Source organism: Lepisosteus platostomus, chromosome 12, assembly GCF_059453375.1.
Source record: "Lepisosteus platostomus isolate fLepPlt1 chromosome 12, fLepPlt1.hap1, whole genome shotgun sequence".
NCBI lineage: Eukaryota > Metazoa > Chordata > Actinopteri > Semionotiformes > Lepisosteidae > Lepisosteus > Lepisosteus platostomus.
The window spans coordinates 10,818,268-10,830,520 of record NC_142622.1 but is presented as its reverse complement, the minus strand read 5'-3'; the positions used below and the strand labels follow the sequence as shown (position 1 = coordinate 10,830,520).

Sequence of the window (12,253 nt, the reverse complement as noted above, 5' to 3'; positions counted from 1 at the left end):
CAGAATATTTTAAGAAATTAACCATAACCTAGACAGATGAATCTGCTCTCACAACTACAAACGTGAAATCATTAGACAAAGACAATGTTCTTTAAAGAATCGCAGTCGCTGCAATCCAGTGGTATTAAAAACAGAGTCAAGGGACAAATGCATCTCTCACCCAGAGGTTTGAGACCGGGGTGTTTTTTTATTCAAGTGTTTTCAATGAACCTTCTAGAACGTTAAGTGCATTGTCAGAACTCTCTTGCAAATAAGACCTGTGCAAAATCCCTTACCTTTAAATAGCATCTGACCATCCTATTAAAGATTTAACAAGTAACGGGTCCATGATTACATACCGTTTTAGTGAATCCTTTCAAGTGATAAAACACCTTTACGGCATTAGGAAACAAAAAAACACTAAAACAAGAGATTTAATGAACATTGACAAACACAAAAGCATTCATGCAATACTAAAACATTATACAAATAAAATACACTTCTGTTTACTTGTTTTATAGATAACCATATCGGTGACATGCAAAACATATCAGCTCTCACATTGCCATAGATGCTGATGTAGTTTAGCCTCATAGAAAGCATGTCAAAGATGCTTTTTAACACTTCATGCAAAACTGGATAGCTCAATGACAGTACAGTCACTGGAAAAGCAAAGCCTTTCAGCAAAGAAACCAAGGTTTCACAGACCTATAGAAAATGCACCTTAATGACATGAGAGGATCATGCCAGGAGACGAATAAGGACTAGTGACTGCCACACAATTGTACATGTGTGAAGACAAACCACAGTTAGACGAACAGTATCTATGCCAAATATCAAAATTACGCAGAAAGACACAGATAGTAATGAACGTCCCACAGCCCTACCTCCCATTCTTTGGCTGTCACGTCAGTGGCCAGTGGTTCCTCCGCCGATTCGGGCTCCTCGTTCTTTTTGACCACCATGAACCCGGGCTCCCGGCTCAGGCCCCCAGCTCCTTCCCCGTACATGTCCGGGCTCCACTGGATGAAGAACACATACAAATGGTCCGACCTGGAGAGACAGGAGCAGGCGAAAGGCTACAGTGTCTGCAGGAGATCGGTCGCCCGGACGACCCGGATGCTAACGACGAGCGCTGGCGGCCAGGTGTCGCGCTGTGGCGTTTGTGACAAGACGCATGATGCTCCGCTGCCGCACTGAGTTATTTTCTCACCTACTCTAAAACTCTGAGGCTTCAGAACTTTTGAGGGAAATAAGATCTGAGTCTTCTTCAAAGGCAGCAACTTTTGCAACGACAGCTGTACTGATAAAAACAGTAATGCTGTCCATGAGGCTAAAAAACGGTCAAGCAGGGAGCTGCATCAGCATGCATAGGCTGCAAAGGAACAAGTAAAGGTTAACTCCATGCTGAGAAGAAACACGTTTCGGCTGTGGAGCCTTCTTCAGGTGTGAAGAGGTGTAACACCCGAAGAAGGCTGCACAGCCAAAACGTTGTGACTCTTTTCTTTTCAGCATGGAATAAACCTTTACTTGTTCCTTTGAAGCTAAAAAACACCACCGTAACTCCTTCCTTGCACTCTGCACAACACTATGAAATAACACACATGATCCATTCCTGACATTTTGGCAAAGGACTTGACAGGCACACAATACTTTATAATCGCTCACAATGAGACAGTTTTAGCCAAAGGCTAACTGCCGAACTCCAGGTAAAGAGAAGCCAGGTGAAAATGACAGAAGACAGCCTAAGGACTTGACAGCTGTCAAGCACTTTCTAAAAACGCACCTCAGAAACAGTCCTGGGATGTTTACATCACACCTTATTTTGCTATATCGTTGTTCTGCACCTTGCTTCATCATCTTGAAGAGTGTTTAGCAGAGAGTTATAATGGAGTTTTTAGCCAGAATCAAGTAAAGCACAAAGACAGCAACGGTGAATTACATTTTTTATAAATCGTCCAATGCCTTTCACTTACAAACTTTAATTGTATATACAGTTGGTAAACACTTTTCATTTTCTACTGCAGCTACAATTAAATAAACATTTAAAGATTCCTTAAGGTTTGCAATTATTAAAATGAAAAGCTCTAGGGTGAGTGAAGACAGACAATTCTGAATGCACAATTCAACATTTTCTTGAGTTCATGAATTGAACTAGTCAGCTGCTTGCATTTTTTATTTCACTTCAGAAAAGCACTGGCATTCTGATACATCTCCATATCATTCATATATTTAAAAAAATATTTCTGAAAATATCAATTAAAGTGAAGAAAGATTGTCCCACAGCTTATTCTTTAAAGACACAGAAAAAAAGATTAACCGACACTCCAAAAAGCACCACCTCTTCTGTGAAAGCTAGCGTCATGGCCTGGACATACATGGTTGCCTCAGGAACTGGCACGTGTCTTGATTAATGATGTAACTAAAGATGACAGCAACACAATGAGTTCTGACGTTTACAGAAACATTACGTCTGCTGTTGTAGGAGAAAATGCTTCTATACTGGGTGGTGCTTCACCATGCAGCACAACAATAAACAACACATACAAAAATGCAACAAAGTCATTCATCAGAAGCCAAAAAAAGTGGAAAATCTCCAGTGGAAAAGCCAAGCCAATCTCCAGATTTAAATCCTATTGAGTCTGGACTTTGCACAGCGAAGAAAGAAATTTTACATGCTAATGAAAAATGGAACACCCCCAGAACAGGTGTAGTAAGGACTCAAACACAGACTTCATGCAGTTGTTGCCTCAAAGAGACCAAATATACAACCAAATACTGACTTTATACTTAATGTGAATGAGTACCAATACTTACGGTCATTTGAAATCACTGGGTTTAACACAAAGTTTATATTCATACTACTATTATCAAATATATGATTAACCAAACATATAAGGCATGTATCATTCGTACTGTATTAATCTCATGATCATAAATACAAGTTTACTGGATTGTAAACCAAGAATAAGTTTTGCCTTGCAGTCTCAGTACTTTGTGAGAACACTGTATAATACCAACATTTTCTCCTTGCTATATTTCTACAATAAGAATCCTTTATAGGACCCAGTATTATGTTGTATGAAGTTGCCCTACATCAAAAGAGGTTTCCCTCAGTGCAAAAAAGTTCTCCCTTTAAGTCAGGTACAAAGTAATGCTTTTTTGAGAAACAATTAGAAAAATACAAACAAAAGATATGTTCAGAGGAACAGAAACAGAATGTAGTGCCAGTTTGCTACTGAGTGTTCCTACAGTATGTGGTGTACTATGGGATAACGACGAAAACATATTTTTTAAATCTCTGCGTGCTCAGGATTGTTTTGATATTTTATGCGCATCTTCTGTGTCATCAGCCAACTGGGACATGCATCAGTTAGCATTTTGCATGAATTTTGATAAAATGCAGTAAAACTAGACTGCTCATTGAGTCTGTGATTGCTTTTTGAAAAAAAAAAAAGCTTGCTTTGCTGTCATGCTGCAACTTGTCTCAATCAGGACGGGAAAGTACAGAAAAAACGAGCCAGATTTTTAAATGAATAGCATGTCACTGTAACCCTAACTTCAGATTCCAATAAATTATATGGAAGTTAAGAATTTCAGGAGTCTGCTCTTGGCAACACATGACATGTGCAATCAACTGTATTACACAATAAAACATACAAAACAAATGAAAACAACAAAATAAGATGAATCAAAACCAAGTCAGTACATTTCTTGAAATGTCACAGCTAGAATAAAAGTTTATTATCTGAACTAAAGCTGGTACAAACGTCTGTTTAAATCATGTGTTTTTCTTTCCAGTTAGCTACCGTAATCAAATATCAAAGTGCTTGTGGTACAGAACAGTAAAATAATGTCATGGCTTATTTAGTTGAAGATTTGGGGTAAACAACAGACCCCTTTATGAGACGACTAATTTGATTAAGTTGTTGGAGCAATTTAGACTAATTTGCTGCAAAGTTGTGGTTATAATACAGCTTTGTTTCCCTATAACAGATCCTCTTTGAAATGACAGGCTGTTACACACAAATGTTGACACGCAGTAAATTGCAGGGAAACTTTAGACTGTGAAATTCAGTCATTTCATACAATCAGTAATAGCAGCAGAAAGGGGACACTATGTCTGGCATGCTGCTTTACACAGAAACCCATGTCGACTGCCCTGGGTGGTGCAGTGGCTCTGTGGCTGGAAGGTTGCCAATTCGTATCCCACGACCGGCAGAGGAATCCTACCCCATTGGGCCCCTGAGCAAGGCCCTTAACCCCAACTGCTCCAGGGGTGCTGTATAAATGGGTGACCCTGCGCTCTGACCCCAAGCTTCTTTCCCTGTCTGTGAGTCTATGTGTTTCATGGAGAGCAAGCTGGGGTATGTGAAAAGACAAATTCCTAATACAAGAAATTGTATATGGCCAATAAAGTGATCTTATCCCATCTTATCCTTAAGCCTTTTCCCCCTAAAGCATGGCTGTTTTACCTACAGTTACCATGAGAATTACAAAATGACACCGATTCTTACTGTATGACACTGTTCTTTTTTTTAAAACTACTGTATTTTACATGAGTAAAAACATGAGCCTATGCTTAGTTACATAGTACATTTAGCCTCGTACATTTGTACAAATTTGCCAAAGGTTTGTAAGGAAAACTATGAAGTCTGAATTTTCAAGGTTACCCTACTTACTCATGGCTGTCACATGCAATGTCATATGCAATTATTTGTTATAAATTCACTGATTAATCTGGCACACGTATACTGTAAGTGGGAGCAGTGCTTTAAGGGTTGTGGAATCAATCCCCTAGTAAACACGAGGGCTGTATGTCTCGGTATGCTCTGACTGCTCCAGTCCACCCAGCTGTATGAAAGGGTATCGGCACTGCTGGGAGTAGAACAGCCCTGAGATGAATCAGGGTCCCTGGTCCCATCCAGCGATGGGTCAGGTACTCTCACCCTGCTTAATGTATCAGAAGCTAGGACACACACTGGTCTGAACACAGCTGCACTTGCTCTGGTAGAGTAAGCTGCAGTGTTGCACTCGTGATGCAAGCAAAAATATATGGAAGTCTGTAAGAATTAATCACATAATTAAATTTCAGGTCACAAAGGCACTTAAGAAACTTTAGAATTCATTCTAGTATAACACAGCATATTCAACAAATCATCCATGATAAAATTACAACAATTATATTTTAAAGTCATTATTCAGGGATATCAGAAAGTACCATATAGAAGAAAGATGGTAATAAAGTACCAAACAATTTGCATAGCAAATTTCAAACAAAAACATCCTTCACAAGGCGCTGTACTTGAAGAGATTATGTTATACAAAGATTTAAAAAAAAAAGATGTGAAAAAAATGATTAATGTATAAAGGCAAACCACAAAACAGACAAGAAATAGTTAAAATTAATTTATTTTTTCTTCTAAAGTGAGTCAGTAAAAACACACCACTATATTTCAAAGTAATAAGCACTCCAAGACGCTGTTTACAACTACTCCCAAATATAGAATGCGAACCTGTGCTTGATCATCATGCAAATTCTATTGCTGTGAGCAGGCTATAAGGGCCTTATCTTGGGAAAGGCAAGAAGACACACAGTAACTACTGAGAAGAATTCTCCTGCTGTGGCAGGTGATTCTTTAACAGCGTCTGCCAGTATTACATACAGTAATCGTGTCTCACCTTTCCTGCGGCACTGCAAACCAGTATTCGTGCTTCCTGTCCCTCTGTGCATACTGCTGCATGGACGCGCTCGCGTGGGACACAAAGGTTTTCCTCATGGGCTTCCCAACCCGCAGACACAGAAACTTGTGAGATCTGTGCCTCCTCTTCTCCTTGCAGACGACAGAACCTGCAGTATTCAGGACGCACAGGGGTTTCAGGTCAGGATGAGCAAGGAGACCAGTCAAATTGGGCTCAACTCTACCATCTCAATCCGCACCTTCAAAATGTCGTGATAAAAAATAAGGTTGACAAAAAATGGAAGACATAATGTTTCTTCAGGACCAGGTCTTTGTAACTTAGACATCAGAAAGCAGGCTATATTAAGTGATGTCAACGTGTAACAGCACTTTAATTTAATTACATTTAATTTAATCTACAAACAGACTGGCTATGCCATAATGTCTTTGCCGTTCCAGTCATTGATACTTACGTGAAATCACTGTTAACCCCTTGAAATACCAACATAACTGTACAAGACAATGTAATGCAAATATTTTCTGCCTGAAATTATGAAAGATCATGGAAATGTTATCTAGATTTTGTGCAAATTAACAGAGTAAATGATAAATTACTGCACAAACTGAATTAAGGGGAAACTCTAGGTCAAATCATGCAGAGCAAACTGTAGCCAGGTTGCCAGGGCTAGTGTGGGATCTTTAAATATAGAAGTAAAGTTAGGTCCTGATGTCAGAAAAAGAGCACCTCCTATAGCAGAGTGTCCCCATTAATAATACTGGGGCATTGGTTTGGAAATTCCGGCCCAGACGAAAGAGCGCCACCTACTGGTCAACCAGTACCACATACAGCAGCAACTGTGTTTTCTTCAGAAGTCCCCCCCATCCCAGCATTGTCCTGGCTCACCATTGCTTAGCTCCTGATATCGGACAAGATCAGACTACAGGTTTTTTAAAACTCCACTGTGAGGAAATTCAATTTGAAATAATTTCATCTCTAGTGGTTTTCCAATTAACAATCCTAATTATTTACACCGACAGTAATAACCTCAAATACATTTCAGATCTAGGCTTTAATCATTAAAAAGGCATGCTTCCCAAAAACCTTCTAGAGAATACATTTCAGTGTACAGTATGACATGGATACATCCCTTGCACTGCTGAGCAATAATGATTATGTGAACAAAGCAAAGGAAGAAAAATAATGCGTGCATCTAAAACTGCACATGTGCTGAGTTTTCCCAGTGTCACTTACCCATGAAACACCAGCTCAATTCATTGCAGAGGCTCACCAGCTCTTAAAGATTAATTTTTCAGAACAAGAACACTGTGCAGAGTGACAGAGTGTGCAGGTTTGATTAAGCCTGGGATGCTTGCCTCCCAGAGTTTGCATATTGCATATTCTCTCTATCCAGACAACTCTGTAGGAGTTTTCACCAGGTGTATCGACTTCATCCAACTTCCCAAAGACACAAAGACTAAGTTAATGGCTGTCTTAACACTGTCCATGCTTGTACGCGCCAGTTTGCGTGAGCTCTTACAATGAATGAGAATGAGCAATACTGTTCTGTTACATATACAATTCAGCTAGTCGAGATCCTCGAGGTGCTTCAATGGCAATGCAGTTGTTGCCGAGATATTAAGAAGAGTAGAAATGAGCAGTAGGAAAACGTTTTGCATTTCAGACAAATTCAACGGTACATTTTCCTTGCAAATGATGAGACAAATTTTACTATAAAATAGAGAAGCACTGCACTTAAGAGAGAGTAATAAGCTGAGCTTTCATCAAATATGCCACTTGCACAGCACATTCTAAATATACGTGCTAATAATGGTTAAGTGGTTGAATACTGTAAGATATTGAAGAATGAGGTACTAGAAGGAGGAGAGTTGTACCAATCCCAAAAACTAACGAAGAACAGGATTTTCTCATTATACTTGTCAAAGTTACTATAGTAACTGAGGACAGACATGACGTTTGTGACCTGTGTGTTACAGTAACTAGCCCTTTAGTGCAAGGGGTATCTGGAAGGTACACTCTAAACCTGTTGACTGAGTTCAGTGCTCCTCTTCAGTAATGGATTCAGTATCCAGGGTTCACATCTTATTTTGACTGACTGCTATTGCAATGCCTTCTGTGTACACAAGCAAACTGTTATCAAACCCAGGACAGGGGTTTTAGTTTTTGGCATCAGGTGGTTTCCTGGATTAAGCAGGAAAGGAGCTGAACAAGCACTAAAGCAGGAGACAGGAGTGAGTGCGTGGCAGGAGTCCTTTGATTACAGAAAGCAATGAGGGTTATTTAATTGGAGAAAAGCCTTTCCAGTACACAGTGAGAGGTGGACAGGGCAAGATACAAAAAAGGTGGAGCTCAGCTGGCTCTTGTGATAATTAAGGCCGTTGAGAATTACTTTTCACAGCTATTCTGCTTGGCATTTAGGTTTTGATCGGGGAGGTTTCTGAACTCCTGGTTTCCAATCCTTAGATTTATTTCCCTAGTCTCTAAGGAAAGGCCGTGGTGTCTGCAGAGCTTATGAAGCCTTGTAATAATTCACAGTACATGGTTGCCTTGGGTGGTTGTGCTTTTCAGCTGTATTTTCTATTGTGTTGTTTCTACAATTACTGTGAATGTTGTGAAGTACTTATTTTATTATAATTGTCATTGTTCTGCAAAGTTATTAAATATATTTGTTAAGAAGTGTAACCAGTGTTACCAAGTCATTTATTTTTATTGGTATGATAAACTAATCACACACACCATGACTTTTTTTATTATTATTAGCCCCGAGATCCACAAATCATTTTGGCAACATTCAATCAACAGTATTCTTTTAACCTTACGTGAATTAGAAGGGAGCTTTGGCTTACTGCCTTGGAGTTGCACGATGAAGATAATGAATGTTGGACAGAACTGTAAGTACTGTAAAAAAAAAGTCACCTGCATATAAAAACTGGGCTCATTTACCTATGAAGAACACAAAGCAAAACCATATATTTGGAAGACAACCATTTAAAGTAGCTGTTCATTAAAAGGCGCCACCACACAAACCTTAACATACCTTCCAGTGGCAATAGTCCTTCTATGACTTTCCCTGGCTTCGGTTTCACTTCTTTGTGTGGCTGCTGGACATGCTGCCTCTGCTCCTTGGCTTGTTGCATAGTGTGAGTCTTCCACAGCTTTCTTAACTCCTGCACCTCGGTCTCCGAGTCGCAGCTCTGCTCCCTGCTGAGGCTGCTCTTCTCTGGGCCCTCTCTGTCGGAGGGGTCTCCGGCCGCAGCTCCGGGGCCCTGCGAGTCCGAGCCGGCGCGCGACTTGGCCACGTCGCCCTTACAGCTGGAATGCTGGTCTTTGCAGGCTGGTGTGCTCGGTTCTTTGTCTGTGCTGTGCTGTTTGGACCCCATCGGAGACTGCTTGGGGGTTTGGCTCCGGGACGGATTTTCCTCCGGATTTCCTGCCGGTTCCGATTTCTCCCCCTCTGCCCTGTGCCTGACAAGACCTCTGTCCTGGGTGGGGGTGTCTTCAGCACTCGGTTTGGGAGGCTCTCCAGTCTCGGAGACAAGGCAGCAGTCTGCCCCAGTCTGGTTTATGGTTTGAACAGACTCTGAAGAAGCTCCCGATGACTTGTCTTGCCGCAGTTCGTCAGAAGACACCAGCTCTTCCCGGATTGGGGAGAGCTCAGATTCCGTGAACACGTCTTCCGACAAGGACTCCTCTGTGCTCCGTGGAGCTGTGCTGGTGCTATCATTCCCTGTATCCCGAAGTCTCAGCTCCATCTCGTCTGTATTGCTGCGTGGTATTCTTTTTAAGTGACAGGGATCTCTTCCAGATGCCAGATGTTCTAGATCTCTGTGAAGTAACAAGCACACTGACTAAATGTAAGGTTACATACACTGTAAAAGGATACTATCTGGCTTACCTGCACAACATACAAGCAACTTCACAAACCAAGAACATCACCAAGACTTATCTTCAAAGCCTCCTGAGACTCGATATAAAAACACCACTGGGCAAGTGTTTTCTACAAACCTGAAAACCCTTGGTTTAGGAAGTACCACCTGATTGTTTTAAATCCTGAATTCAGCTGCACTTAATCGGCAGTTACAGCCTGCTCTTTGATCTTTGTGAGGAACTTGAAGTAGAGGTCTGTTTTGACTCTGCCATTTTCTTTTTATCAATTTTAAAACCATCGATCAGATCTCCCCTGTATTTCCTTCAAAGTTGAAAAGCTTTATTTCACTTTATCCATTTAAAATCACTCAGAAGATCAAATACAACTCTGGCTACACTCCTCTGCACTCCTTCTAGTGTTGCAGTATCCCTTATAAACAGTCATTGCTCTAGGTCCCTTCTAGTAGAGTACACACACAGACATTTGCTGTTGGTATTAATCTTCATGCTGACAGTTTTTTGAGATGTGTTCTGACTGTTCTTACAATAGCATTGACATTAACACAATCCTTTTAATCTTTCAATACAACAATCCTTTCTCCAACACAGCAAATAATATATATCAGTGTCAAACGCTACCAAATGACATCATTAAACTGTCACTTGCCTTATAGAATAGGGAAGCATCCCTGAGACCCAGGTGCCACATCTCTGCCGCTTGTTCCAGTTAACGGAGGACATGCCTTGTAAGTGACGGCGTTTGGCTCAAATGCGCCATGTGACCCGTACCATTCATGCCTTTCACATTGTTACTTCCGGCATTTGTTTAAAAATAATAATACCACAAGCCGATGGTGACTGTGAGTCAGCAATGCACACTAGGCTTAGGAATGGGACCAGTTAGCCCCAGCTGATCAGCTAGCTTTCTGACAGTACGAAGACTCCTGTGATTCGCCAGGTGCTGCAGGGTTGCGCCGATGCCAGGGAGAGAGGCCCTGCTCCTCTGACTGGTGCTAACACCCCTGTCTGGTACTGTGGGGCATGTGCATTGCTACAGGCCTCACCTGCTCCCTAGATGACACGGGAGTTGTTGCCAGAGTTGAGTTCTAAAACAATTAGCGATTCCAAACTGGATGGCCATAGAAAATTCAAGATTCCAATGCACAAGGGTTATAAAAAGAAAATACTATAATGGATAAATCCACCACACTATTACCTCTGGTAATGCATTATAAGTAAGCAAATGTGGAGAAATGGATTAGGATGGGATACGTTGAGCCTCGTAAAAATAATTTGATGTTCTACTCTATATCAGGCCTATAGTACCTAATATGACTGCTGCATTAAAACAATCTTCCATAGTGAAGAAAATGCTCAGGAATCTGTTGTTTGGAACTAATGTGTCGAAGGTTCATGAAGTGCAGCAAGGCTGTAAATACAGTTTCCATATTTTGTTAAATGAGTGCATTCTTTTGCCCTAGCCAGAGAAAATAACCAAGCTATGTTACCAAGTTTTTCTTAACCCCTATAACTGGCGGACTCGTACATATTAACTAACGATAAGCATCTTTTGCATTCTTGGTTGGGGTGAATTCTGTACTCTGAAGTGGGAGGCAGTACAATAAGCAGCAGCTCTTACGGAGGTAACGACTCCTTGATTTTGCTGTCCACGATTTCCTTGTGCATGGCGGCAGACATGACCTCTTCCAGGGGACACATGATGCCGTACTCCTCACAGCCGTGTTCCTGGACCAGGGGGTCTGTCTTGTGCGGGTCGAACATGATGTTGTTGGGCGTCACCAAAAGCACACCGCTCACTGCCCCCTAAGAAGACACCACGATCAGTTAAAGCATCACAGCTGCAGCAGCACATGGGTGCAACCTCTGAAAAAGGGCTTGCAAAGTTGACCATGAGGTCGTGCGGCACTGCAGCATATTGCATATGCCCATTTGTGAAGCACTGTGCAAAGCATTCTGGGAGACTGAACATAGTTTTCTACCTCACTACCTCACATTCTGTATCACTCATGCATTCAAGAAACTGTTTTTGACTGTAGGAGTCAGCAGGGAGCTCTTCAAGCAGCAAAAACAATAATGGGCACGAAAACAAATGGAGCAAGAAACGGAATAACTGTAAAAAACCTGTAATCAGGCTTTAAGATGTGGTAACTCTCATGGTAAGATTCAAAGACTCTCATAATACATACTATTATTGGAGCTTCTGTCTAGTTATTAAACCCCAGTGGATTCTTACTTTAGCTATCTATCAAACAAAGGGCTGTTGTGCCTCACTTAAAAGTAAATCAGGCCAGATTTCAAAGTATAATTACAGAACGAACCTCAGTTTTTGCCATCTCTCGCATATGGATAGCTCTGCCACTGTATTCACGTGCCATTTAAGGAGTTTAGGATGCTAAGGACCCCCAAACACACACACACCGAGAGGAACACCTACAATTGCTACTGTTTCCCTATAATCATTAGTTACCATTTATTACGCCTCTTGCCACGTAAGTAACACAGGATTCCAGATTCACATGAATCTGAATAAGTAGCTCTTTTCTATGCCTTTCTCCCTTCTAGGATGTCCAAGAGGAGGCACTGTCAGTGATGTGGTGTGGAAGCATGCTGAGTGCATGCTGTAGCCCCCTCTCACGTTCTTACTGCTACACTACAGTGCTCCAGTGGGCTGAGACAAGAGGTGCAC

At 41.3% G+C, this 12,253-nt stretch overlaps 1 protein-coding gene across 4 annotated transcripts in view; it reads right to left on the bottom strand.

Moving 5' to 3' along the window:
• LOC148651071 (oxidation resistance protein 1A-like) overlaps nucleotides 1-12,253 on the bottom strand; it is a 171,978-nt gene that overhangs the window by 18,341 nt on the left and 141,384 nt on the right. For all 4 annotated transcript variants that reach the window (XM_088600923.1, XM_088600927.1, XM_088600925.1 and 1 more), the window contains 4 exons: nucleotides 11,186-11,370; nucleotides 8,717-9,504; nucleotides 5,662-5,830; nucleotides 867-1,032 (listed from right to left, as the gene is read on the bottom strand). In XM_088600923.1, the coding sequence (XP_088457049.1) occupies nucleotides 867-1,032; nucleotides 5,662-5,830; nucleotides 8,717-9,504; nucleotides 11,186-11,370 (1,308 nt within the window). The remainder of the gene's footprint in view (nucleotides 1-866; nucleotides 1,033-5,661; nucleotides 5,831-8,716; nucleotides 9,505-11,185; nucleotides 11,371-12,253) is intronic.